The sequence below is a fragment of the Podarcis bocagei genome, assembly GCF_964188305.1.
Source record: "Podarcis bocagei genome assembly, chromosome: 4".
Taxonomy (NCBI): domain Eukaryota; kingdom Metazoa; phylum Chordata; class Lepidosauria; order Squamata; family Lacertidae; genus Podarcis; species Podarcis bocagei.
This window is the reverse complement of record NC_138128.1, coordinates 83573851-83600955: the sequence shown is the minus strand read 5'-3', so window position 1 is coordinate 83600955 and position 27105 is coordinate 83573851. Positions and strand designations below refer to the sequence as shown.

Genomic DNA, 27105 nt, shown 5'->3' with positions numbered 1-27105 from the left:
TGAATTAAGTTTGTAAACAGAGGTACCACTGTACTGAGTTTTCCATCATGACCCAAAGATCTGATAGCCATGTTCAAATATATAAAAGGATGTCACATAGAGGAGGGAGAAAGGTTGTTTTCTGCTGCTCCAGAGAAGCGGACACGGAGCAATGGATCCAAACTACAAGAAAGAAGATTCCACCTAAACATTAGGAAGAACTTCCTGACAGTAAGAGCTGTTCGACAGTGGAATTTGCTGCCAAGGAGTGTGGTGGAGTCTCCTACTTTGGAGGTCTTTAAGCAGAGGCTTGACAACCATATGTCAGGAGTGCTCTGATGGTGTTTCCTGCTTGGCAGGGGGTTGGACTCGATGGCCCTTGTGGTCTCTTCCAACTCTATGATTCTATGATTCTATGATTCTATGATTCTATGATCTCTTTTTCTGGTAGGCAGAGCAGTGGTGTAGCGCGAGTTGCCAGTGGCCGGGGCTGCGCGGAGGGGTGGGAGGGAGGAAGGGAAATGGACACAGTACGCATGCACATTCAACTGCCTCTCTGCTGCCTTGCTCCCCCCCCCCCCGGCCACCAGCTGGGAAGCCAAGTCAAAAATGCATCCCCACCTGTACTGCCCTGCCAGCCACTACTGCATTTAAGTACCTGGCTAAACTTCATACTTTGCCAAATCAGCTTCTTGCTACTTGGGGAAGGGCTTTAGCTCAGTGGTAGAGCATCTGCCTTGCAAGCAGGAGGTCCTGGGTTCAATCCCCGGTATCTCCAGGTAGGGTTGGGAGAGACTAGAGTGGTGCTGCTAGTCAGTGTAGACAATATTGAGCTAGATGGACCCGTGGTCTGACTGTTTAAGGCAACTTCCTATGTTCTTATATACTCCTAAGGGCTGGGCCAGATCTTGTGGTGTCCAGCTGCCTGTGACCTTCTCTGCTATCTGCTGCTGTCTGCTACTGCTCTGGGGGTGGTGTTCCCCATTTCATTTCACTTTTAATTTGTATACTGCCTTTCTATACTACTATACACAAGGTGGTTGACAGCAACAAAATATGCAAGAAAGGACATGCACCTTACAATAATCTGATCCAATACAAAAAGTCATAATAAAACGTAACTTTAAAATGGAATGTCTTATATCGGATAAAGTAATATTCAAGAATCTATTAGGATATAATAGTACACAATAAAAGTTAACTCTCGAAACATCAGCAAATAATAAACAGAAATTCTCTCTTAACAATTGCAATAAAGAATTACCAAACTGATCAATAAAAATAGCTGCAAGTCTCAATGCATAAAATACTGCAATATATGCAAAGCCATGTAAAAGGATAAATTTGAGAAACAAAGACACACAACTTATAAGATTATTATTTTTTTAAAAAAATCCCTGCTTCTGCTGTTCTTAAAGTCATGGCCTGGGAGAGGCTAATTGCTCAGACCTCATGCAGCACTCAGATTGGCTGGAATGGGACAGCCCCCCTCTGTCGTCAGGAGTAATGAGTATTGTAGAGACAGGTTGCTTCTGGTTCTATCTCTCAAACTTTCTTGCACTGTTTTTCTAGTTCTACAGTACCTCTCTTTCCAGCCACTACTTTTACATTATTTACCAAGGTGAATGAGGAGAAAAATGGGGAAGTGGCCCAGACCGTTGTATGGGAGAATGGAGCCCTTCACAAGCCTCTTGCAAAGAGAATTTCTTCTTTTACATACCCTTCTCAAAATGTTTCTCGATGCATAATATCAAATAAGGTTTGACAACAACAGTTTATCCATCTTGACAAAGAGAAAACAAATCCTCCAGTTCGGTAGCACTTAAGGCTAGATGCTGTGTTATCTCTAGTTAGAAGTAATAGCTGGCATTGTCTCTTTCTGTTATAGATCTATCACTCGCAGAGTGTAACAGTACAACCCTATGCATGTCTACTCAGAACTAACTCCCATTGAGTTCAATGGGACTTGCTTGCAGGTTAATTGAATAGGATTGGTGCCTTAGCATGGTAGCTTTTTTTTTCTAGGGTTCATCTCCTTGGGAACAGGGCACCACAAACATAGGATTGCACGAGTGATGTCTTATTGGAACATGATTTCTTCCCTTGGTTGCCAAGTTACAAATGAACTGTTATCTCATTGAATCGCATACATTTCAATAGACCCTGTTTTTCCAGCTAAAGAGAAGCACGGGGAGGACAGCTGATAGCACACCGATAAGTATCAAACTCATTTATGAATGGGTTTCACATTGTATTCACTGGCAAACAGGATCAGACACTGCCATTTACACTGAAGACTTGTTCAAACCATCAAAATGGAACTGAAGCAATTGATGGAACTCTTGCAAGCTATAATTTGCTCTCCACTTTTTTTATAAGGACAAAAATAAAACAAAACCAACCAGCTAGATATTAATAGGTGCTTCAGAGCAACGCACCATCAAACTGTAATCTTCCTTGTCAAACCAAACCTCTGCATACACATTTCTTATTGATCCTGTTGAATATGGAAAATAGTGATGGCAATTGGAGGTGTGACATTTATCAGATGAATGCTCCAAATGACAAAACACAGTTATGAACCAATACTTTCACTGTGGGAGGGGAAAATACAGAACAGGAAACTCAAATTTGGAGAATGATCTGAGTGCAATGCTGTTACAGCTGTGTGGGGCTCTTTCTGGTCAGTGCCTGAATAGGAGACTTGCAGGGAGCCATGTCAAAACTGTTGGGAGCTTCCTAAACTGACTGCAGGAGATATATACATATGAAATAAACAGTTGCTTTTCTCTAAAACATCTACAGTTACTACATAAGTCCTTCTTCTGTAGCGTGTATTGCCTATAAATCCTATTTCTGGACTTCTCTGAGATATCCTGTTGGATACTGTGGGCAGCAAGATGCTGGATTAATTGAAACCTTGGCAAGCCCATTTTTAAACCTCTGTGACTCGGGGTCTGCATGTTCATTTAAGGCCTAAGGTCTGGTCTCATCTGGAAGGATGAAGGATCCTTATGTAGGATCGCTTACCCTATGTAATTAGGATGCATATTTTCTTTGTGTTTTTTCTTGGCAATCCACTTCACATCACTGGCTGCTGTGGGTATCAGCAAGGGAACACACAATGTAATGAGAACACAACATGGAATGAAGCTTCCTGCATAGCAAAGGCAGTAGAGAGAACTTGATGCAGGCATGCTGCTTTCTGTTGCAGCCCATGTTTCTCATAAGACCATTCACCCTTCTTGGTGGGTGCTGTTGTGAGCCACTGTTCCCTCTGTGATCAGATGGGGGAGGCCCCTTGAGCTGCTTTCCAAGCAGCAAAGGAGGTCCCTGGGCCAAGCTTGCTGCCTGGGAAGAGGATCCAGCACACTCACTCAATTGGCAAATCGCAAGGGAACAAAGGGGGTGGTTGTGGGCCACTCCCCAGGCATTTAAGGAGGACCCATGGTTTGCCTTGGCAGCCACTCCTTTGCTGGATCTGCTACTCCTGGGATCTCTTTGTTGGATTGTCAGTCTTGTCATTGGACCTTGACACAAACACTAGATGTCATGTCTAATTATTCATGGCATTTGGGCAGTCCATAGGGTGGGAGTGCAACATGTACTTCTGTCTTAGAGCTGAATCTACTAGACAAGACTGAAGCAATGTGCTTGGGAGAAGATGGAGAGGGAAGGCCACATGCTGCTGGTTTGGTTTCAGCTGTTCCTGCTCACTCGGGTCTCCAGCCTTGGGGCTCTCCTGGACGCATTACTGTGCCTAGAACCCCAGGTTTCTGCAGGGGACAAGTAATCTAGTTATGGAGATTATGCCTCTTTTTATAAGAATTTATTATAACCTTGAAACTATAGACTACTGTAATATACTCCATGTGTTTTTTCTTCTTAAGGACTTCAGGAGATCCTTTGAAGTTCTACGGTGTCTCTTTTAACAAGGTTGGATTGTTTTTTAAATAAAATACCACAAACTTCTCCTCTGGCTTCCTGCAGCCTAGCAGGCACAATTCAATGCCTAGTATTCGTTTCTAGAGCTCTAAGAATATTGGGTATAATATCATGAAGAGACTGTCTCATCCCCGATAACCCATTATAATGCCAGTGGTCAATAGAGAATGTACTGTTGGGAATAGAGTCTGCACGACATGCTAGCATGCAAGCTTTCTTTTTTATTGTTCTGTAAATTGTAGAATTTTCTTCCCTTGGGGTGTCATCCCAGCATGGAATACTTTCTTGAAAGTTTTAGAAAGCTTAAAAACAAAGAAAAACAAAGCTGCCTTGGGTGGATGGAGCAAGGCAAGTTAGAGTCGAGCATGAGATCTATTATAGCACATTTTCAATACATGCTTCAGTGCAGATGGTTTAACTACTATTAGCCACTATGAGACTATGAAATAAGGTGGGCTTCACTTTTAAAAGATTTTGAGGTAGATGTAATTAAACTTCTTGAATAGCAATATCATTTTCTAAGAACACACAAAGCATTGGATCATTAAAAAAATAAGCACAGTTTAAGCAATTAAATATAATGCGTTACAGATGAGTTTCAGTCGCAGTGTTTATGAGTCTTCTCTAGGACTCAGAAGTGTGGGTGTGTTGCTATGCCTGCGGGCACAAGGGATGTATTACTGCCATCTTTACCCCTAGCGAAGGATGCAACTGTTTAGATCAGAAATGCACTCAATACAGCAGCAATCAGCAGGTTTACTTGCTACACCAATAACCACATTTAGGCACCACAGCTTTTCATGTACCAGTTCATGCAGAAATAGTGGAAACAATCAGCATAATAAACTGTGGCCAATCTCTATACACAACCCCACAGCATTAGTTATTGCATGAGCAGCCTCTTGTTTGACCCTTTAATTGCATAAAAGCCATCAACTCATTACAAAGTATTTCCCATCCATAGTGGATCCAGGTGAACCAAGCGCGATGTAAAGGACAAACAATAAAACACTCCCATTTACAGCACACAAAATTAAACCCAGCGGAGAAAAGAGCGCTGCATGCATTATTATTACAGTTAGAGAAAGTTATTTGGTGCTTTTGGTCCAAAACAGACACCAAGGAGCACAGCTCATAAAGCTTGTTTGAGGTCCATGCTCAGCTTCTCTTCCATGTATTAAATGCACTTCAGGAAAGGTTTATTTAATGGAACCACTTCCGAGATAAACTGGCTGGTTCCTAGAACATTAGCTCGACAGAGAGCGCACACAAGCAAGATGGATATTTCAATTAGAAATCAGAGATAAAATTCAAGCAGTAGCATTAGGACTAGACACCAGATTCAGACAACTAATAGAAGAAAACTGTACCCAGGAACATAAAATGGTTCCCTATGGCTCAAAGCAATGAGTTGCTAGCTATCCACACAAATGTCAGGGTGCTCCCACATGCACGTTTGTGGGTTTCGTTTATCAAAACGTAGTGCCAGGCTTTTTATCAGTATCAGCACAGAACAGAACAGAACAGTTGATAGTCCCTGGGTGGGCTTTTTTCAGATGGCTTGAGTGAGTGCTGTGGCTTTCAAAACACTCAGCATAAATTAAGGAGATGTATTTGTGCCTGGGAGGCTCTGAATTGCTAGGGATATCTTGGGGGGTGGGGTGGGCAGTGGATAGAGCAAAGTGCTTCTTTGAACTACGAAACCTGAGCTCAATTTTTGCAAGTGAGGAAAGCTGCAAGGCTGCGTTTCTAATAGACCCCTGGTCTTCCCTAAAATTGATCCCTGTGGTACCTCCCGAGAGGAGAGTTTAGGAATGTTGAGCATCTTTTTATATCTTGCCGGAGCTTGGGAGCAATGCCCTCATTAAGAAAAGTTGCACTTGAGAAAGAAAAGCAATCTGTGTGGCTGGCTTCAATCTGTCTGTTGTGATCAAGGACTACAGCTCTAGAACAGCACCCCAGAGGCTAAGACCAGGAAGGAATTACTAGTGACATGCCATGCCAGGTGTAGAGTACCAGTGTCAGCCATCCATCAAAGCCTCAGAGGTGTATTGCTTTAATATATCTAGAAAGAGAGAAGCAATCTTTCAGCCTTACCTTGATCTGGTCCAGTGTAGCTTTTTGGCTGTGCTCCGTCCACTACAAGAAAGAGAGGGATTAATGCCAATTCCCTGTGAGTCATCCTAAATGACAGAGTAGGTTCACTCTTTGCTCAGGCTGCTTGCTGCCTCCGCTATGTGACAGCTGCCGGCTGGCTTTGGAACAAGAGTGTCCCATTCTGCAGCTTACTGCAGGGGGAGTGTTAGGTGGATACGCGCAGGCAGCAAGAGAAAGCAGGAAAGCAGGAGGGTGTGGGAGAAAGCGAGAGCAAAGAGACTGAAATAGGAATATACCATCTGAGTCGGCATTGCCTCTGTCTCCCTGCCGCCTTGTGTTGGATGGTTTTAAAAGTTTCTTTTCAATAATGAGGCATGGATGCTTTTAAAGAACTTTAGGGACAGAATTGCCTGTATCTTGCATTGCCATCCCAAAGAACTATTTTGAGATCACAGCTTCTCTGAACAGTTTGCTTGTTGAGATATGTTTTAGCTGCTGCTGGTGCAATACAGGATGTTTCCCTGGGTTGTGACTGGCTTGGGTGTTCATTTGACGAATCCATGGCGCCACTGTGGCATTGTAGAAAGAGTCTTGGGTCAAAGAGACCAGGAGTCAAGTGAGCTGTGTGCCGGATATTCACTGGTTTTGATATCTTCTTTGAAATGGTCATATTTTGCAGCTGAATTAATTCCTGAGTGGGGAAGGAGTGAAAGTAACCTTGCTGGCTTTGTTTATGAGTGCCTGTGTGACATCACGTCGTACGCGCCATTGTGATGTGGCTGGCAGACTCCTCCGGGTTGCCATAGGCAATCAGATTAAATGGCAGCAAGGGCAAAGGAGCAGAGGAACAAAGTAGGCTGCCAAACCACAAGCAGCCAGGAGGACAAAAAGGTGCCAGGCTGCATCAAAGCAACAGGGAGAGGTTTGCAACAAGTATCTGAAATTGCCACAGATGGGAGGGGCTTTCAGGCATTCACAAGAACAAACCACTTCAATTCAAATCTCCCGAGCTCCAAGGAAACTGGCTGGGTTGCCTCAGACAAGTCGGTGTTGCTTAGCATCATCTACCTCAGAGGGTGGTTTGAGGATAAAAATAAGGAAATTCCATGTATGGTGCCCTGAGTAGGATTCAACACTGCTTGATAAATGTAGGGCCCCCTGCAGAGGGGACCAAAAAAAAACTGTTGGGTTTTCTAGCTATTCTTTGGGTAGGCCCCAAAGCACTTCTGTTCGGTTCCAAAATATCAGATATAATAGTAATAATAAATGGAAGGTTCATCCTGACAAGATGGAGAGCCTGTGAATAGAGAGTATTGAACAAATTCTGGGTGGAGTTGCACTCCGCCTGATGAAACAGGTTCAAAATGTAGCTATGCTCTTTACTCTAACCATGGCTTAACAGGCTAAACCAGTACAGGGCTTCTTTGCCCAAGCTGGAGCCTCTCCTGAACAGAGGTAACCTGTCCGTGGTTATCTATACTCTACTAACAACCTGTCTGGATTTCTGCAATGTGCTGTACATAGGGTTACCTCTGAAAATGGTTTGGAAGCTTTGGCTGCTGTAAAATGTATCCACCAGAGTGCTGACTGGCAGTGATATCTCATCAGTCTTAGAAAAACTTTATGGGCTCCATTTTTTGCTTCTGGACCTAATTCAAATGGCTGGTGTTCACCTCTAAGGCCATAAAAGGTTTGGAAACTTGAAAGAGTGCCATTTCCCATGCCAATTTATCTGTACACTACGGTAGTAAGCCGATGATTTATTGCTCAGAGCTGAGATTAGTTGTAACACTATCCCCCCCCCCCCCCGTAGTGGTACCTTAGCTACAGAATGTCCTCTTCAGCAAGGTATACCTGGTGCCACCTTTGCTTACTTTTAGGCACCAGACAAAAAACACTTTTAAAAAATATAAGTAGCATACTACCCTCCAACATTCCTCAGATGGAAATGGGGACATTTCCTACTCCTCTTCACTGACCCTCCTCGACCCACCATTTTTGGTGTCCCCCCCCCCCCCGCAGAACATTTCTGCCGCCACTACACCAACGGAACACAACACAAAAATCCTGAGCAGTCCTGATGAAACCCCTTAATCCTGATTTTTATTTTATTTATTTCACAAAAAGAAAAACACGCACCAATCAATAAATCATAGAAAGGGGCAAGATCAGACATGGATACACATGGTTGTTTAGGGGAGTTTTTAATGTTTGAAGTTTTATTCTGTTTTTAATCTTCTGTTGAAAGCTGCCCAGAGTGGCTGGGGAAACCCAGCCAGATGGGTAGGGTAGAAATAATTATAATTAATTATTATTTATAATAATAATTCATAATTATTTAAGCATTCAAAAAAATCAAAACTCCTTATGCTCATCTCCTCTCCCCCTTTCCTCCCACCCAGAATGGCCCTGCCCTCTGCCTGCCTCTAAGAACCTGTGCCTTGGCGGAGGTGGCCGCTCCTCCTCTTCCTCAGCCACTCTCCAGCAGCAACTATGAGCTGCCAGAGGAGGAGGCTGACAGCAATGGCAAAGAGAGGCCGTGGGATGCTTACAGTTGTGACAATGGCCATTGCCATTGCTCAGCACAGGCGCCAGCTCCTCTTCACGGAGCTCAGCAGTGGTGGCACTTGCAGAGGAAATAGGGACATTCCGGGATCAAATCAAAAGCTGGGATGGCTTTTGCAATTCCAGGACTGCCTTTGGAAAATAGGGACATTTGGAGGGCATGAAGGAGGCATTTTAAAATACATCTGCCAACTTAAGTGTTCTAATTCTTGACTTCCAGCTGCATTTTAGCTCCTATTTCTTAGATGTATCCATTGTTGTTTTACTTAAATGTTTGCAAAGTGCCTTGAAAATGTTGATGAAAGGAGGTGAATATGTGTTTTAAATAAACTGTTGTGGTTTTTTTGTCTGTGTCTCTCAACTTGGCCTGGAACCAAAGAACTGCACAACCACCTCCCTGTGCCCAAGGGAGCTCTGGTCTTTCACTGCATAAACAGCACTCCCTTGCTCAACGCCATGTGGCTAATCCCTTTTGGAGTTTTGCAGAAGCAGCTGTAAAATGCCTTGGAATATTTGTGTGTGTGTCTGCCATTCAAAGGAAAATAACCAGAAACCCCACCGGCCATGCCTTAGTTCTTGGCTGTACCTCAAAATAAGTCTTTGGAGTCCAACTTTTGTTTTTAACCTAGAACTGGCACATGAGAAAAATATCTGATGTTACCAAATGCCTTTTGTGGCTAGTAATGTGTCACACAAATTTGGGTCTGGGTGTGTGGAGCAGCTTTTGTTCAGTTTTCTGCCTAGTATTCTAAACAATGCATATTCTTTATTTATGCAAACTGCTGGCTATTTTACAGGATAATAAAAAAAGCTGAATACCTAGTACAGTAGATCCTTTCTGGTGGTGAAGAAAATGAAGCTTGTGGGACATAATCAATTGCTTTCATTTTCCAGCAATTAAGGGGACTGTAATTGAGATTCATGTTGCATGGAAAACCACAGATTCAGTAGATTATTTTGTAGTACAATGCTGCTCATGTTGAAAGAGCTGTCACCGCATTGCCGACTCATGTTGGCATCAATGATACATTAATATATCAACTTGAAAATGAAAAATGTCTTTATAATCAAGAAGAAGGGGCAGCTTAAAAACTTCACTGTGGCCTGATTCTGAAATCTATCAAGGTAATTTATTGGTATTTTGCAAAATACCAGCCTCTAGTGAAGTCTGACTCCAATGCAAAAAATAACCCACACATCAACAATAATTAATGGAGAATGATTTGCCTTTAATTGACAGATACCTTAGTGTAGATTATTGTTCCTGTGTTGATCCTGAGATGCAGCACTGATAAAGTGGTATCTATCATTGGGCCAATTATCCATTCAGCATCAAAATGCTACAAGCCTATTTCTGCAAGGCCTGTCATCCAAATAACCAACTAGCTGTTAATTGATTGATCATGTTTACATCACTTTATATTAATTAAATGGAACCAGTTTCTCTTTGGAGAAAAATGTTTCTAAAGATTCCATTAAATTAAAATTTACAAACTTCTCGTGAAATTCTACCCGTATCTATTCATAAGATTTTTTTTTTCTGTGTTCAGTGGAGCTTACTGTCAGCAAAGTAGGTAGACGATTGCAGCCTGAAGCAAGCACTCATTTTTATTAGGAGTGGCCGTCTTAATGGCAATCTTTATCACCAACGTTCCCTACTGCAGTATTTTGCCTGTAAAACAGATTAAAACCAAGTAAAGCCAAATAATATTATTTGCAGACCCAGGTGCGGTGAAGCTGAGGGAAGGGGTGCATGAGGCAAATGAAGACAAGGAGACAGATGTTGGACTATATATAATTAGGCCACAACTTCATTGATTGCAGATGCATAGGTTTGGCGTAGGGCCCCAGGGGTTCCCAAACTTCTTTCAAAGAGGGCCAGATTTGATTACGTGAAGTGAACATGTGTGAGGGCCAACCACAAGTTGCTGAGCTGAGCTTTTTTTAGGATTGAAGTTGTTGAGCTTTTTTAAGGGTTTTACCCCAGAACATATACTGCCACGGAGGCCGGATTAAATTGATCAGTGGGCCAGATTAAAATGGACTTTGCCAAAATGGAGTTTGGGCATGCTATCCTATTGTCTAGTGATGTATAGAAGTGAGAGCTGGACCATAAAGAAGGCTGGTTGCCAAAGAATTGATGCTTTTGAATTATGGTGCTGGAGGAGACTCTTGAGAGTCCCATGGACTGCAAGAAGATCAAATGTATCCATTCTGAAGGAAATCAGCCCTGAGTGCTCACTGGAAGGACAGATCGTGAAGCTGAGGCTCCAATACTTTGGCCACTTCATGAGAAGAGAAGACTCCCTGGAAGACCCTGATGTTGGGAAAGATGGAGGGCACAAGGAGAAGGGGATGACAGAGGACGAGATGGTTGGACAGTGTTCTCAAAGCTACCAGCATGAGTTTGACCAAACTGTGGGAGGCAGTGGAAGACAGGAGTGCCTGGCGTGTTCTGGTCCATGGGGTCATGAAGAGTTGGACATGACTAAACGACTAAACAACAACAGTCCTATTGTCTGTTCCACACGATACAGCAATCAGGCCTCTAGTGTGGTGGCACTTACCTTTGGAAGCGCTTCCATTACATATTGCATAGGTGTCATCTCTGTTGTCATTTTGGTGCCTTCTGAAGACCTTCCCCTTTCAAGAAGCCTTTAAGCAGAGATATGTATCCCAGTCTGCATCTGTAGTGGAACAACTTTTAACTGTTTTCATATGTGGAATTGTTTTTCACTAATGGTATTGTTTTTATATATGGAATTGTTTTATATTTTGAACTGTTTGCAGTTTGTTTTTTTACATTTGCTTTATACTTATGACTTTTATCTATTATCTATTTGTGTATTTTTTCATTGTATCTTGCCCTGGGACCTTGTGGTGAAGGGCAGGTAAGAAATCTAATAAATAAATAGTTTATCTGACATTGTTATTCTTTTGAAATGATCCTTATAAAGTGAAACTGCTCGTGAAATGGGAGAGCCATTATTGGCTCTCCAATTAGCCTCTGCCCACCCCAGCGTTATTATTCCACCCGCCATTTTGCTGCCACTGACAAAAATAGTGGGGTCTGGCTGGAGGGGTAGAGGAGAGAAACATTTGCTTGGGGGCCCCAGATGAGGCCCCTCAAACTGGGGTTTCACTACCCATAATAGATGCCAACTCCTTTTTCTTTTCTTTTCAGAATTAATCAGGCTCAAGAACGAAGGAAGGAACTGGCTGCACTTTTCTGGCACTTTATTTATGTTCAAACAACATGCTAGGAAAGCAACGCACCTATGCAGCTTGACAGATGTCTCAAGATGCACAAAGGGAGGGAAGAAAGGAAAGTGTGTGTGTGTGTGTGTGTGTGTGTGTGTGTTTATGTAGTGGAAAATGGTTTTATGCTTGTAGTTCTGGAAAATTGTGTTGACATTTATCTTGTGTTTGGAGACAAATGACGGGGAGTTAGTGTCAACCTGACACGTTGTGTGAAGTCTTCTGCATGACAACTAATGTTGCCTGATTTGGAGTGATTGGCAGGCTCGACTCCCTTTGAGGAATGTAGGTCAGCAGCATTTGAGGGGCTGTGTGACAGGGGCTGCGTGCAGAAGTTCTTTGGACAATGTGCGCACCTCCACTGTTTCCCTGGCAGGTCAGGGGTGCCATCAAATCCTTTTCTTATGGGATTATAAAATGTACTTTAGTAAATGAAACACTAAACGCATTATCCTTTTCTTATGGGATTATAAAATGTACTTTAGTAAATGAAACACTAAACGCATTATGTGCAGCTCTTAATCTTTCTTCGCTTGTGGAAGCCAGCAAAAGCACGGTGTGTGCATTAAGGCTTTGCGCTTCAGTTCCAGAATACAAATAGGAATAGCTCGGTTGAAAGCAGGTAAACTTGCTTTTGGTATATTGCATTCAGCTTGACCCGTGAGTCACCTAATGATTAGCAACCATTGTTAACATTAATTCTTGCAGCTGCCAAATACAGGCTTGGATCCAAAATAACAGATAGTGTTTGCCAGGCACAATTCCTGATCCGTTTCCTCTGCAGCCCCTCATGCTCCCTGACCCCTTGCCCAGAAACGTAGGGTGATACAATGTGGAGGGAGGTGCAGCTTGAGATGGTGAAGGAATTGTTGGAAATTAGTGACTCCATTATGCACAAAGGGATATGCCTTCCATTTATACAAGCCAATCTTTGGACCCAAGCCATAGAGGTGAAGCCATATTTGTGGGCCATGGTTTCTGATATTCTCTGAGTATTTATCAAGGGTCATATCTCTCTACACAAGTAGACCCACAGAAACATTGTGTGGTGGCATTACAAGTCAAGAGAGCACTGTCAGGCAAAGAGCCCTCTGACTCTGTGAGGGAGTGAGGGCTGTTTCTAAAGTTTGAAGTAGGAATGGGGCAGAAATCTGACAACATTTAAAGCTGAACCTGCTTAATTTGCGCACTCTGACACAATCCACTGTATCACCACCTTCTTTAGAAATTTAGAAATCCACAAAAATCGTTAGGTTAGGAAAAATTGCTTTGCAGAAATGTGTATGGAGTTTTGCAAATTTGCAAATTTACAAATGTGTATATTAGGAGAAAGTCACACTAAAATGCAGATGAATTTTCATGCGCACCTTTTTTTTTTTAAAGCAAACTAAAGTGGAAATGTGAGTGGGGTATAAATAATAAAATTATTATTACTATTATTAAGAGTGAAAGAAGTGAGAAACCGAGAGAACATAAGATTACATATTTGCCCATCCCTTGCTTTAAGAGCATCTTTTTTTAGTTCTTAAAATGTTAGAAAAGGCCTGTGCTCATTCACAGTTGACAAGGTTTCAGCAGTGTTTCAGGATCCACATGGTTTCTTCAGGAAGCCCTGCCTGCCTGGAATCTGGTCAGAAAAGAACCCAGTGCTGCTCTGACCAAGCATGGGGCTTTATTAAAATGTTGGGACTAAATGAAAGATCCTACATTCAATTTCTTTGGTAAGCAAACCTGCACAGCTCTGCCCCTTTTGTGACATTTTGGTCGGTCAAATAAAGGCATTGCCCTGATGTGGATTTCTGAATTGATTTCCAGACTGGTTTTTCATGGGAGATTGCCAACCCAAATGAATTTGTGTTCCCTGGAAATATTTGATGAATCATAAATGGAAAAGTTGCTTTTGGTCTTCTACACCTTCTGAAAGAAGATTATCTATCTATCTATCTATCTATCTATCTATCTATCTAGCTAGCTAGCTAGCTAGCTATCTAGCTATCTATCATCTATCTATCTATCTAATCGTTGTGCCACTAAGCTAACACTAGTAGCTAAATCGGTTGCTGGCTTTTTGCCAGCTTCCTTCAGCTTGGAAAAAGCCGCCGTCTCGCTTGGCACAGCAGTGATGTTGTGTGCCCTGAAAGTGAGGGCTAGAGTGTATGAAGGGTGATTTTGGCTTTCCAGTTTTGACAGCCTGTGCATCCTGGATATTTAATTACCAATTAATGAATGCTTTTTGTATTATTAACTCTGTGAAATGGCCTGTGATTAGAAGATGGTCCCAATTAGCCTATGGCACTCACTCTTTCCAGTTTGTCATATGCGTGTCAGCATTAAGGAATTTAATCAACTCAATGCTTAAATATGGAACTGTATTACTGCATCATCATCATTATTATTATTATTATTATTATTATTATTATTATTATTATTATTATTATTATTTTAAAAGAGGTGCCAGAACTCACCATGAACACCTGCATTGTTCTCTCAGAATGGCAAAAAGCTCCTACCTGAGAGGTGACAGAACTGAGTTCCAGAGAGTTCTGGCTGGGGGGAAAAAAGCTCTGATTGTTTTTGTTAGAATGAGAATTAGAATTACATAGACTGTGATAATGGTGTAGAAGAAAAAAAAACAGAGTCTCTGTTCGGTAATGTTGCGGAATCTGTTGGGAAGAGATGGTCCAAAAACTCCCTAGCATCTGTGGATGTTGTTGGGTTACATCCTCCCTCCTCACTATTCTGCCTGTTGGGAGTCCAACAAGAACAGGACATGTTAGCTATGCATGCTAAGAATCAGACACACATGCTCCCCTTCCCCTCTCTTCCACATGTCTGTTTGTCCTGTTGCTTCTCCTCGGGGAAACTCACTGTTTACCACTCAATCAGAACAAATGTCAATGGAGTTTTCTTTGTGGATTGATGTTTGCTCTGATTTGGCGGCAAAGAGCAAATATTCCCGAGGAAAGTGGCAGGGGAAATGGAAAACCTCTCGGACCCTGTGCCTAGAAAATATGGGTCAAACAGTAAAGCTATCAGACTCATGCTTTCTAGGCATGGGACAAGCCCTTACTTTGAATATAGTGGTACCTTGGTTCTCAAACACCTTGGTACTCAAACAGCTTGGAACCCAAACACTGAAAACCTGGAAGTAAGTGTTCCGGTTTGCAAACTTTTTTTCAGAAGCCGAACAAGCTCCATTTTGAGTGTTACGCTTCCGATTTGAGTGCCACACTCTGGTTTTCCATGCTTCCATTTGGAGTGTTACGCTGAAGTCTGTCTGTTTTTGCTATTTATTTTGCATTTTTGTGGCTCCCTTTTTTTGTTTTTGTGTCTGTGTGGAACCCAGTTGAGCTACTGATTGTTTGATTGTGTGACTGCAGTTTATTGCTTTCATTTTATGGATCGATGGTCTCATTAGATAGTAAAATTCATGTTAAATTGCTGTTTTAGGGGTTGTTTTTAAAGGTCTGGAACGTATTAATCCATTTTGCAACGCTTTGGTTTTGGAACAGACTTCCAGAACAGATTAAGTGTGAGAAACAAGGTACCACTGTACAAGCTTCCCTTTCCTCTTACAAAAAATAAACCAGAGTTTATTAACTCTTGGGGCTAAGGAGAAGGAGGGAAGGATGATTATTTTAAATAAATAAATAATCCTTAGGATAAATATTCCCACTCGAGGCAGAGCGTGAGAGTTGCATCGTGAACATAATTCAACAATTATTAGAAAAATGCAGGTGCATTAAGGTTCTCAATATAGATTTATGACCAGGTAAGAAGAGTTCACCTGGTTTTCAACAAAGGTCTAGGAATGCATAGATGTTTATAATGCATTTTCATGAGTTGCCTTGAAATAAAAAATAGCAAGTTGGGTAGCAGTATCAGTCTTCCCATGGGTTACAAAGCTGTATGGGTGTATAATTGTACAGTGGTACCTCGAGTTACAAATGCTTCAGGTTACAAACTCTGCTAACCCAGAAGTAGTTACCTCAGGTTGCAAACTTTGCCCCAGGATGAGAACGGAAATCGCGTGCTGGCAGTACGGTGGCAGTGGGAGACTCCATTAGCAAAAGTGCACCTCAGGTTAAGACTGGTTTCAGGTTAAGAACGGGCCTCCAGAACGAATTAAGTTCGTAATGCGAGGTACCACTATAGCTTTAAATATTGAAGTCAGGTTTCAAAACTGCTTCAGTGGGTGTATTGATATAGCATTATCTCCTCTGAAAACCAGTCAAATTAAGAGACTATCCTGTGTGTGCTGAACTTCATTTATCTATTAGAGATGGTGTTTGGAGGAGGGAGGTTCCAGGGTAAAATAACAATAATTTCTGTTGTTTTTTTAAAAGGATAGCATATCCATTGTATTCTTTCTCCTCATCTCTTTTTGTGTAACTTCCATTATGACATCAATCTTTTGGGAGCAAAATCTGTCAAAGACGAGCTTTCAAAAGCACCACAGGAAGAAAACATCCACAGGTTTGTTCAAAACATCTTGTTTCTTGTGGCTCACGAGAGAATTGTCAAACGGTTCTGCAACAGTCTGACAATATCAAGAAAGAAGTATTTAATCAGAAAACCAGCTGATGAGACTCTACAGGATTTCTGAAAGCTTCAGTGATTTGTTATGTCTTTGCTTGAGGGAGGGGGCTCAGTTTGACAGTAGTACTGCTGCATTACAGAATAACTTAAATTGTGTTGCAAACTGGGTTGTTAGAACAAGTTCAGTGTCTTGTGCTCCTAAGGCCTCTTTCTCTTTCTCTCTCATAATGGAGTGGTGGTAAATTTTGAAGCACAGAAGTTCACAATGACAGCCACCCTTGCCCCAAGGAAAGCTAAAAAATGAAGCTGTCATACCCAGCTGATTAGGGTATGCAGGTAAAGGATTCTGTAGGGGTTAACGTGTTGGCATTTAGCTATAGGGACCTAGGTTCATGTCTCTAATGAGCTGTGTGGCATGTCCACAATCACCACCACCACCATCAAACCTTTTATTGGCATCACATACAAACATCCAGAACAAATCAATACAGAATTGCCACTTCCCCAGTGGCACAAAACATTTGCTAAAAGAAAGCAGGCAGAGCAGTCTAGACGACAATCTTATGGATAGCTGGCTGGTAGTAAACTGCATGGAATGCTTGCTTCTGACTGCAAGGGTTCAACTTTAAAATCACATTGGGCTTTAGCACTCTGTTGAAATGCAAAGTTTAGGTTTTAATTAGAAATGCAAACCATCTTGCACACACGTGTCGCTATTCAAGCTGCAAGCATGAAGCCGAACCCCATCAAAGGAAATAACTATCCAACTGCTGCTTGATTTCATTGTCTGCAACTCCCTACATTTTAATATGTCACAAATGATTGTAAAACTTGAAAGCCTTGTTTTCACCTCATTCACTTGTTGGACCACAGAGGTATGTCAGATGATGTAATTGCTGGTGATGCACCAGCAGATGATGTGATCTTGTTTCTGTCTCCCCCTTTCTGCTCTACTATACCGCTGTGTGTATCATTTGTTTGTTCATTCATTCATTTGGTCTGTCTGTCTGTCTGTCTGTCTGTCTCTCTCTCTCTCTCTCTCTCTCTCTCTCTCTCTCTCTCTCTCACACACACACACACACACACACACACACACACACGAATGAGTGCTGCATTAGAATTGCTTTCTGTTGGTGTCTCACTTGGCTGCCCTGTAGTTATGTGTGAACATGGTACCCACATGGATGGGACTAATCATGTGGGGCTTCCCCCAATCAGCTTATAGCTTAATTTGCAGGGCGCCCATTGTACAGAAAAGATCTACGTGACTCGTCCTTGTCCATGTGGCTTTTGTGTTGATGTTCTTGTTTCAGCTTGCGTTTGATTGTAATTTCTTGGGGTTTTTTCCCCCTCTTGTTTTGCAAGCCACTTCAAAAGCTTTTTTTGTTTTGTTTTTATAACTGCAAATATATTTGACTGGGAATATAAATGTAAGTAGTTGATAATTCATACCTGGTTGATAATTCATATGGTTGACACACAGTCGCCTATTTCAGAATTCCCATCATTATTCCTTCTATTTTGAGTGTTGAGGTTGTGAGTGCTGTTGTGTGTCAGCCCAAAATGGCACCAGCCATACACAAGAGTGAGATATCAGGAGAAGGGATGGAACAAACAAACAAACAAACAAACAAACAAACAGAGACAGAAACAGGGAGACAAGGGGAGTCAGAAGTTCGTTCTCTCCTCTTTATGGCAGGGACAAGTGAACTAATAGCTGTTGTTGTTTAGTCGTTTAGTCGTGTCCGACTCTTCATGACCCCATGGACCAGAGCATGCCAGGCACTCCTGTCTTCCACTGCCTCCCGCAGTTTGGTCAGACTCATGTTTGTAGCTTTGAGAACACTGTTCAACCATCTCATCCTCTGTGATCCCCTTCTCCTTGTGGCTTCAATCTTTCCCAACATCAGGGTCTTTTCCAGGGAGGTAACAAATAGATGAGGATATAGTGCAAGGATGTGGCCATCTAGCTATTGTAGTACTGAAGGGACATTACATGTCCAGAATCTGGGATCTTGTGGCATGATCATTGTTGTTTATCTGGCAACCATTTTGTACAATTTGCTCCATTGGTTTTCAGTGGACAATCCACCAGAAGTGAAACTCTCTTCTCTGTAAGAAATCATGGTATCTGTTTACACTTAGCAGTTCTACGCCACCCACTTTTAAAAAAATATTTTTTTTGCCTTGGTGATAGAAACATCATGTGCTCTGACAGCTTTTTCGCAGCTGTGGGAATAGAATTCACAGTTGACTGCAAGCATTTCATTTCATAAAAAGAGTTAATTAAGCAACTTGCATGGGTGACCCTTTCATTATCAGCTTGTGTCGTTATCGTGCCTCTCCTGGAGGATCCTTCAGTTTTTCATCAACAAATTGAGACTCCTACCCTTCTGCACTGCAAATATTTTTGTCATTTCTGAAGACAAGTTTTCTAATATGATTTGTCAGTCATTCCAAAATTATTGATCAATTTTTATTCAGCAACTCGATGGTAACTGTTTTTCATCAAGCTGTTTATATGTATATATTTGAACAGACTGATTCTTTAAAAATAGTGTTGCTGTTTTCTGCTGTCTTCTGACCTGATGTCTGTAATATGACTTAATTTAATTGTCACTTATATGAATCTTGGGAGGGGGGTGTTTGCTATATATCAGGCCACAAGAGAGAGATATTTGGAAAATATTCATTCCATGAATTTTTAGGTCTGGAGTTGGGAACTTCTGGCTGTTGGCCATAATAATAATAACAACAATAATAATAATAATAATAATAATAATAATAATAATATTTATTATTTATTATTTATTGGCTGGGCTTCCCCAGCCACTCTGGGTGGCTTCCAACAAAATATTAAAATACAGTAATGCATCAAACATTAAAAGCTTCCCTAAATAGGACTGCCTTCAGATGTCTTCTAAAAGTCTGGTAGTTATTGTTCTCTTTGACATCTGGTGGGAGGGCATTCCACAGGGCGGGTGCCACTACCGAGAAGGCCCTCTGCCTGGTTCCCTGTAACTTGACTCCTCGCAGTGAGGGAACCGCCAGAAGGCCCTCGGCGCTGGACCTCAGTATTTGGGTAGAACGATGGGGGTGGAGACGCTCCTTCGGGTATACTGGGCCTGGCCAGGCATCGCAATTTGGCTTGCAAGGCCATTTCAAGCTAAGCCATGCCCACCTGCTCGAAATCCTGGCTCAGCTCAAATGGAGTTTGCAGGCACCACCAGCCAACTGACTGTGTAAAGTGCTTTCCAGTGGGCTTTGCAACATCTGCCCAATAGCTGACGGTTGGGTCCTGTGAAGCCCCTTGCAGAGCATCCCACAAGATCCAACAGTCTAGATTTTAGACCATAAACATGTAGATTAAGCATGCCAATTCAGCATGTTTCACTTGTGTGGTTCCTTTCAGGTGTATCAACCTTCCCCCAACCCAGAGATAGCAAGGGGATGTTAGGAGTCCTGTCTTCCAACCTGCCAAGAAAAACGGCCTTGCCAGGTAAGCCTCACTTCCCTTCTCCAAGAGCAGATGTGTGTTGCAAAGTAGGCATTTGGTCTCCCATGTGCAGCTGCTTAAGTAATGCCAGTCCAACCATTGCCACAGAATTACAGATGCTAAAGTCAAATGACAACCACTGTGGTGGTTATTCAACGAGCCGCTCTAGGCATGCCCAGTGCTTTTCTCTTTTGATTCTTTAAACCAGCAGACCTGTTTATTATGTCAGAAACTTCTTTTTAAATTAGTTTTAAAAAGCTGTTTGTCATGTAGCATGGGCGGCTTCTCAAGAAACACAAGGATGGTTGAAGAGCAGCTCTCCCAAATGTGCAGATTTAAATCAACAGGGTAGCCTGCTTCTGCCGCCTCCAGTTCTCAAAAGACAGCTGTCAGGGAACTGACATCGGAGCAGAGTGGAGAGGCTAGGCTCCCAGATTCTGCCGGAGAGGGAACCAGTAAGGGAAGAGAGAGAACGTCCTCTGGGGAAAGAAGTCCAGGTGACACCAGGAAGAAGGGAGAGGCAGAAAGCACTTCGGAGGGGAGGCTCCGAGACTCTTCCAGTGAAGTCAGTGAGGAGAGTGGAGGATCACCGCTTGGCACGCCCACTCTGTGCAGAAGGCTTCCGCGCAGAGAGGCGAGGAGGAGGTTGTCCGTTAAGGAATTCTTATGCTGGAGGAAATTTAGGAGACACCCAGTGACGGATTCTACCAGCGACTGAGGCAGCCACGCAAAAGGGCTGCTCAGCCAGGGAAAGACGCAACCACCCATAAGCAGTTGGAACAGCTGGAGGTTTACACACAAGCAACCCCAATTCCCATGATAACAGCCAACCCCTCCCAGTCTCAGCCCCTCCCATACACTATCCATTCCCATTCCTTCCCTTAAATTGGTGATATGAACAGCAGCAAAAGTGTGTGAGGGAAATAGAAGAGAGACTTTCTGCCCTCCTTCCTTTCTGTCACATCACCATGTAGGCACATAGGGTTGAATCTGACAGCCATTGTACAAGTGGAACAACTTCTGCTCATGAGATAGAATGTCCCATGCCTCTTCTCCCTCTGTGCGCCCCCTCCACCTCACATCAGATCCCTGGGGGTTGGAGGAACCTCCAGACAGCTGGGGGGGGCTATGTGGGGAACAAGAGGGGTTAAATTCCATTGTGTAAGTGGATGTTTCTCTTCTTGTTCAATGACTTCATAGGATACAGCTATTAGTATTTGTAAAGTCCTGGTCTTGAGGGGCTGACCATCTAAAAAAGCATCCCTTTCAATTCCTTACATATTCAGACATGAGGAGTTAATGTATTATACATAGTATTTTGGGGCATTAGTACATTTGGCGCTTTTTTCATTAAGAAGAATGGAGCACGATTTAAGTTTGCATACCAGCACTTTCTTCTCTCTCTGCAATCATGCAGAGTTACCTTGCCATTTTGGAAGGGTGTTGAAGCGTGCCTAATTTCACAGATTGTGCCCCTAGGCCCGTAGCATCCCTGTGTCTAACAAACATAATTTATGTGGAATTGATTTAGCTTGACCTGTTTTGAGATGCAAATGCACTTGTACCTAATTTCCTAAGATGTCTGTTTTGTGCACTGTTGTGGAAGATGTAAACATTCAGCACATATATGTAGGAGACGAGAAATTAAATAGGATGAAATACTAGAATTGTTAGCAAAAAAAGAGAGAGGGGTGGGACTCCATTTTTAATGCAGTGTTTTCTGTAAAGCATAAATGTAGAGAGAGGTTGATTAAGATTATCAGTCATGAGTGTATTCATGAAAATCTTGCCGTATCCATAAACAGCAATTTTTCATTTAAGTCTTTAATTTGGGACCAGTTTCAAGTCCATATTGTGCTATCAGTTTCATAATTTTTTACCTGGCTATATTTTGCAAATGATGTGTGCTGGGGATGGGCAATAAATTGTCCACAACCGGTTTCAAGTCCATATTGTGATATCAGTTTCATAATTTTTGAAGTGTGTGTGTGTGCGTGCGAGCGCAAGCACACACTATGTAAAAATATTTTTACATAGGTTTTTGCTCTGCTTTGTATTAATTGGAAAGGCTTTCAAGGTGGTAGGTGGAAAGTGTTGTTATTTTTCCAATTTTTAGTCGCTTGCCACAGAAGGAGTCTCCAGGTGACATACAAAATTCTTTGAGTATGACACATAACAAAACCAGCCAAAAGAACAATACCTTACACTTAAAGCCATTTAAAACTTATAAAGCAGACTCCATAAAACAGCAGCAAAAACTTTAGCATAATATAAGCTTTTTCACAAGCACCGTAATGTCACAAGGCAGCATCATTTGAGATTCTTCTTGTAGCCTAACATGTTAAAGCACATTCTGCCACTAAAGAGGGTTGGTGAGGGAAGCCCCGTTCTGTGCCCAATAAGCATGGGACACCTTTGCCCGGTGGCACTGTGCCCATAGATTGTAGCAAAATGCTAGGCATGGTTTTGCCTAGTATCTTCTCTGTGTGATGGGCTCATGGTAAAAAACTTTCTCATGAGCCCTTGCTGAAGAGGGGAAAGGAAAGCCTATACAGTGGTACCTCTAGTTACAAACTTAATTCGTTCCGGAGCTCCGTTCTTAACCTGAAACTGTTCTTAACTAGAGGCGTGCTTTCGCTAATGGGGCCTCTTGCTGCCGCTGCGCCGCCGGCAGACGATTTCCGTTCTCATCCTGGCGCACAATTCTCAACTCGAGGTAACTCTTCCAGGTTAGCGGAGTTTGTAACCCAAAGCGTTTGTAACCTAAGGCATTTGTAACTCAAGGTACCACTGCATAAGGCTACTTCCCCTGGAGCTCACAGCCATTTTGCTTTGAGAGCTTCCCACCTGCCCACCCTTGGGTTAGAGCCTTCACTGAGCAATTTTGGGTCACTGGTTGACAGGGTAGGAAAGGATTCTCTCTCTCTCCCTCTCTCTCTCTCTCCCTGACTAGCACTTGGTTGGGTTGCCCCCCCCCCCTCCAGCCTTTCCCTCAGTGAAATTATGGTTTTCCTTTGTTAGGTGGAAGAACATTGTTTGTATGAGGGTGGAAATGGCACTGGTCAGGATCAACATAGTATTGGGGGGGCATAAGGGGCCTGAGGGGAGCATTGACCACAGCAACACCTAAGCATGGGTTTGGTATCTTCCTCGTTGGAATCTGCCCCCTGGTCCCCCAGTGACACCTTGCTTGCCTGGCTTGCATCACTGCAAGGTTCAACACTAGCTGACTCCCATCATACAGGTTTGGAGCGATCCAAACCCAGCAGCTCCATTCCATCAACATGGGGCTTGTAGAATGATGAGCCGATCCTGGGACCCAGTGCCATGCCAACCCTTGCCCTGCCCACTGCTGTCAATAAAGATTTGGCCTGATTTTATCCCATCGCCATTGTACAGTCTGGTTATTTTGCTGCTCTCATGAGTCACATAATGTGCCTGCCTGGGCAAAGAGAAAATCAGGAGCAGGCTATTGATTGGGCTTCATCCAGCCTATTGCTGACTTCCAGATACAGGCTCATCATTTCTACCTCTTTCCAGGCAGCTGGCAAAGAGGCATCAATCACCCTTGCTCCCAGAAGGTCCAGCCCACTGAGCTAGATGCTATCAGCCATGAAGGGCTGAGCAAACATTCGATCGGTCATTCCCCTCCAGGCGCTTTGTCCACACATTCAAGCTGTGATACCCAAAACCTGTCCTGCAAGACAGGACCAGATGGTGCTCCAGATACACTCATTGACTGAAAATTGGCGGCATCCAAGGCAAGGTGGACGAAACTGGTTTTATTCTCTGAATGTCTTGAGAACACGTCACCGCATACTTCTGAGAACTCTCATACCACCACCACCCCTTTGGCCAGCCCCAGCTGGAATAGGCCCTGCTCTGCTGGCTGGACCTTCTAAAGATGCAATGGTAGTGAAGAAGTATCCTTTCATTGTAGCTGTCAATGCCAAGGAATAGCCATGATATTGTGGGAGTCTGGTGAGTCACAGGTTTGCTATTGCCCCCTCAGGTTTACCTGTTCTGGGGATATTTGTGTAATTGTATTCAGTGCTTGATTGTACTTTTTCCACGGCAGGCCTGAAAAATCAGGGCAGTTAGAGTTTTTAATGACAAGGTGATGGCTGAAATTTACTGTATTACAATAATAATAATAATAATAATAATAATAATAATAATAATAATAATAATAATAATAATAATTTATTATTTATACCCCGCCCATCTGGCTGGGCCTCCCCAGCCACTCTGGGCGGCTTCCATAAAAACCAAAAATACAGTAAAATATCACACGTTAAAAACTTCCCTGAACAGGGCTGCCTTAAGATGTCTCCTGAATGTCAGGTAGTTGTTTATTGCTTTGACATCTGCTGGAAGGGCGTTCCACAGGGCGGGCGCCACTACCGAGAAGGCCCTCTGCCTGGTTCCCTGTAGCTTTGCTTCTCGCAATGAGGGAACCGCCAGAAGGCCCTCGGCGCTGGACCTCAGCGTCCGGGCAGACTGATGGGGGTGGAGACGCTCCTTCAGGTATACTGGACCGAGGCCGTTTAGGGCTTTAAAGGTCAGTACCAACACTTTGAATTGTGCTCGGAAACGTACTGGGAGCCAATGCAGGTCTTTCAAGACCGGTGTTATATGGTCTCGGCGGCCGCTCCCAGTCACCAGTCTAGCTGCCGCATTCTGGATTAGTTGTAGTTTCCGCGTCACCTTCAAAGGTAGCCCCACGTAGAGCGCATTGCAGTAGTCCAAGCGGGAGATAACCAGAGCATGCACCACTCTGGCGAGACAGTCCGCAGGCAGATAGGGTCTCAGCCTACGTACCAGATGGAGCTGGTAAACAGCTGCCCTGGACACAGATTTGACCTGTGCCTCCATGGACAGCTGTGAGTCCAAAATGACTCCCAGGCTACGCACCTGGTCCTTCAGGGGCACAGTTACCCCATTCAGGACCAGGGAATCCCCCACACCTGCCCGCCTCCTGTCCCCCAAAAACAGTACTTCTGTCTTGTCAGGATTCGACCTCAATCTGTTAGCCGCCATCCATCCTCCAACCGCCTCCAGACACTCACACAGGACCTTCACCGCCTTCACTGGTTCTGATTTAAAAGAGAGGTAGAGCTGGGTGTCATCCGCATACTGATGAACACCCAGCCCAAACCTCCTGATGATCTCTCCCAGTGGCTTCATATAGATGTTAAAAAGCATGGGGGAGAGGACAGAACCCTGAGGCACCCCACAAGTGAGGGCCCAAGGGTCTGAACACTCATCCCCCACCACCACTTTCTGAACACGGCCCAGGAGGAAGGAGCGGAACCACTGTATAACAGTGCCCCCAGCTCCCAGCCCCTCAAGACGGTCCAGAAGGATGCTATGGTCGATGGTATCAAACGCCGCTGAGAGATCCAGCAGAACTAGGAAACAGCTCTCACCTTTGTCCCTAGCCCGCCGGAGATCATCAACCAGTGCGACCAAGGCAGTTTCAGTCCCATGATGAGGCCTGAATCCCGACTGGAAGGGATCCAAATGGTCCGCTTCTTCCAGGCGTGCCTGGAGTTGTTCAGCAACCACTCGCTCAATCACCTTGCCCAGGAATGGAAGATTTGAGACTGGGCGATAGTTGGCCATCGTGGCCGCATCTAAAGATGGTTTTTTAAGAAGCGGTTTAATAACCGCCTCTTTCAGCGGGTCTGGGAAGGCTCCCTCACGGAGGGAAGCATTCACCACCCCACGAAGCCCATCGCCCAGTCCTTCCCGGCTAGCTTTTATAAGCCAGGATGGGCAAGGATCCAGGAGACAGGTGGTTGGTTTCACTCGTCCAAGCAGCCTGTCCACATCCTCGGAGGTAACAGATTGAAATTGATCCCACTCAACTTGACTAGACAGAACTCTAGCACTCTCCCGCCCCGGCCCTGCTCCCACGGTGGAGTCTACTTCTTCCCGAATCTGGGCGATTTTATCTGCAAAAAACTTTGCAAAATCATTGCAGGAGAACATGTGGCCCGTACTGGGCCCCGATGTTGCAGGTGGTTCCGCTAAATTGTGAACCACCTGAAAAAGTCTCCTGCTGCTGTTTTCTGCAGATGCAATAGAGGCGGTGAAGAAATTCTTCTTCGCCGTCGCTATCGCCACTTGGTAGGCTCGACGTTGAGCTCTAACTTGTGTCCGGTCAGATTCGGAATGAGTTATCCGCCACCGGCGCTCTAGCCGTCTCAATGATTGTTTCATTGCCCTCAGATCCGTGGAAAACCACGGGGCTGTCCGGGCTCCATGCAATCGGAGAGGGCGCTTCGGAGCCAAACAGTCAATAGCCCTGGTTAACTCCACATTCCAGCGGGCCACCAGGGAATCGGCTGAAAGGCCATCAACATGGGATAAAGCATCCCCTACCACTCTCTGGAAACCATTTGGATCCATTAAGTGGTGGGGGCGGACCATCCGAATTGGTCCCACCTCCCTGCAGAGGGGATGGGTCGCAGAGAAGTCCAGTTGCACCAGGAAGTGATCTGACCATGGCACTTCTTTCATTTCGCTTTTACTTAGTGTCAGATCACCAACATCCATAGAGGTAAACACCAGGTCCAAGGCATGTCCACGGCTATGGATTGGGCCAGACTTATTCAGGGACAGCCCCATGGAGGCCATGCTTTCCACGAAGTCCCGAGCGGCCCCTTGTAAGGTCGTGTCGGCATGGATGTTAAAATCCCCTAGGACGACCAGGCTAGGTGTCTCCAGGAGAACATCCGCCACGACCTGAAGCAGCTCGGGCAGGGAATCCTTGGTGCAGCGGGGAGGTCGGTACACCAAAAGGAATCCTGTACTGCCCCTATTGCCCAACTTCCAGAACATGCACTCAGAAAACTGGGTCTTCCCAATAGGACGCCTGGTGCAAACTAATGACTTCCTAAAAATCACTGCAACCCCCCCTCCCCGTCCACGTGACCTGGGTTGCTGTGCGTAAGAGAAACCTGGTGGACAAGCAGCGGCAAGGACAGGCCCATCTGCTTCATCCAACCAAGTCTCTGTTACACATGCCAGGTCAAATCCTCCATCCATGATCAAGTCATGGATGGCAGTGGTCTTACGAATCATTGACCTGGCATTGCACAGCAGCACCTTCAGGTCACGTGGGTATCCCTTGCTGATTCTAGTATCCATCCGGACAGGACCAGACCCGGAGGCAGGGATAGTCCTCAGACAACGACTAAACCTGCCTCCTCTGTAATGAC

At 44.0% G+C, this 27105-nt stretch overlaps 2 protein-coding genes across 6 annotated transcripts in view; one reads left to right on the top strand and one right to left on the bottom strand.

Moving 5' to 3' along the window:
• RASGEF1A (RasGEF domain family member 1A) overlaps positions 1 to 6191 on the bottom strand; it is a 224136-nt gene extending 217945 nt beyond the window's left edge. Inside the window, exon 1 of the mRNA XM_081191332.1 lies at positions 6022 to 6191. The gene's annotated coding sequence lies outside the window, so the exon portion shown is untranslated. The remainder of the gene's footprint in view (positions 1 to 6021) is intronic.
• LOC308585585 (uncharacterized protein) overlaps positions 1 to 27105 on the top strand; it is a 109284-nt gene that overhangs the window by 58193 nt on the left and 23986 nt on the right. For 3 of the 5 annotated variants that reach the window (XM_081191357.1, XM_081191355.1, XM_081191356.1), the window contains exon 3: positions 19796 to 19882. In XM_081191357.1, coding sequence (XP_081047483.1) covers positions 19796 to 19882 — 87 coding nt within the window. Of the gene's footprint in view, positions 1 to 6740; positions 7065 to 19795; positions 19883 to 27105 lie in introns of those variants that run through there. The other 2 variants (XM_081191358.1, XM_081191359.1) reach the window with 2 other exon arrangements.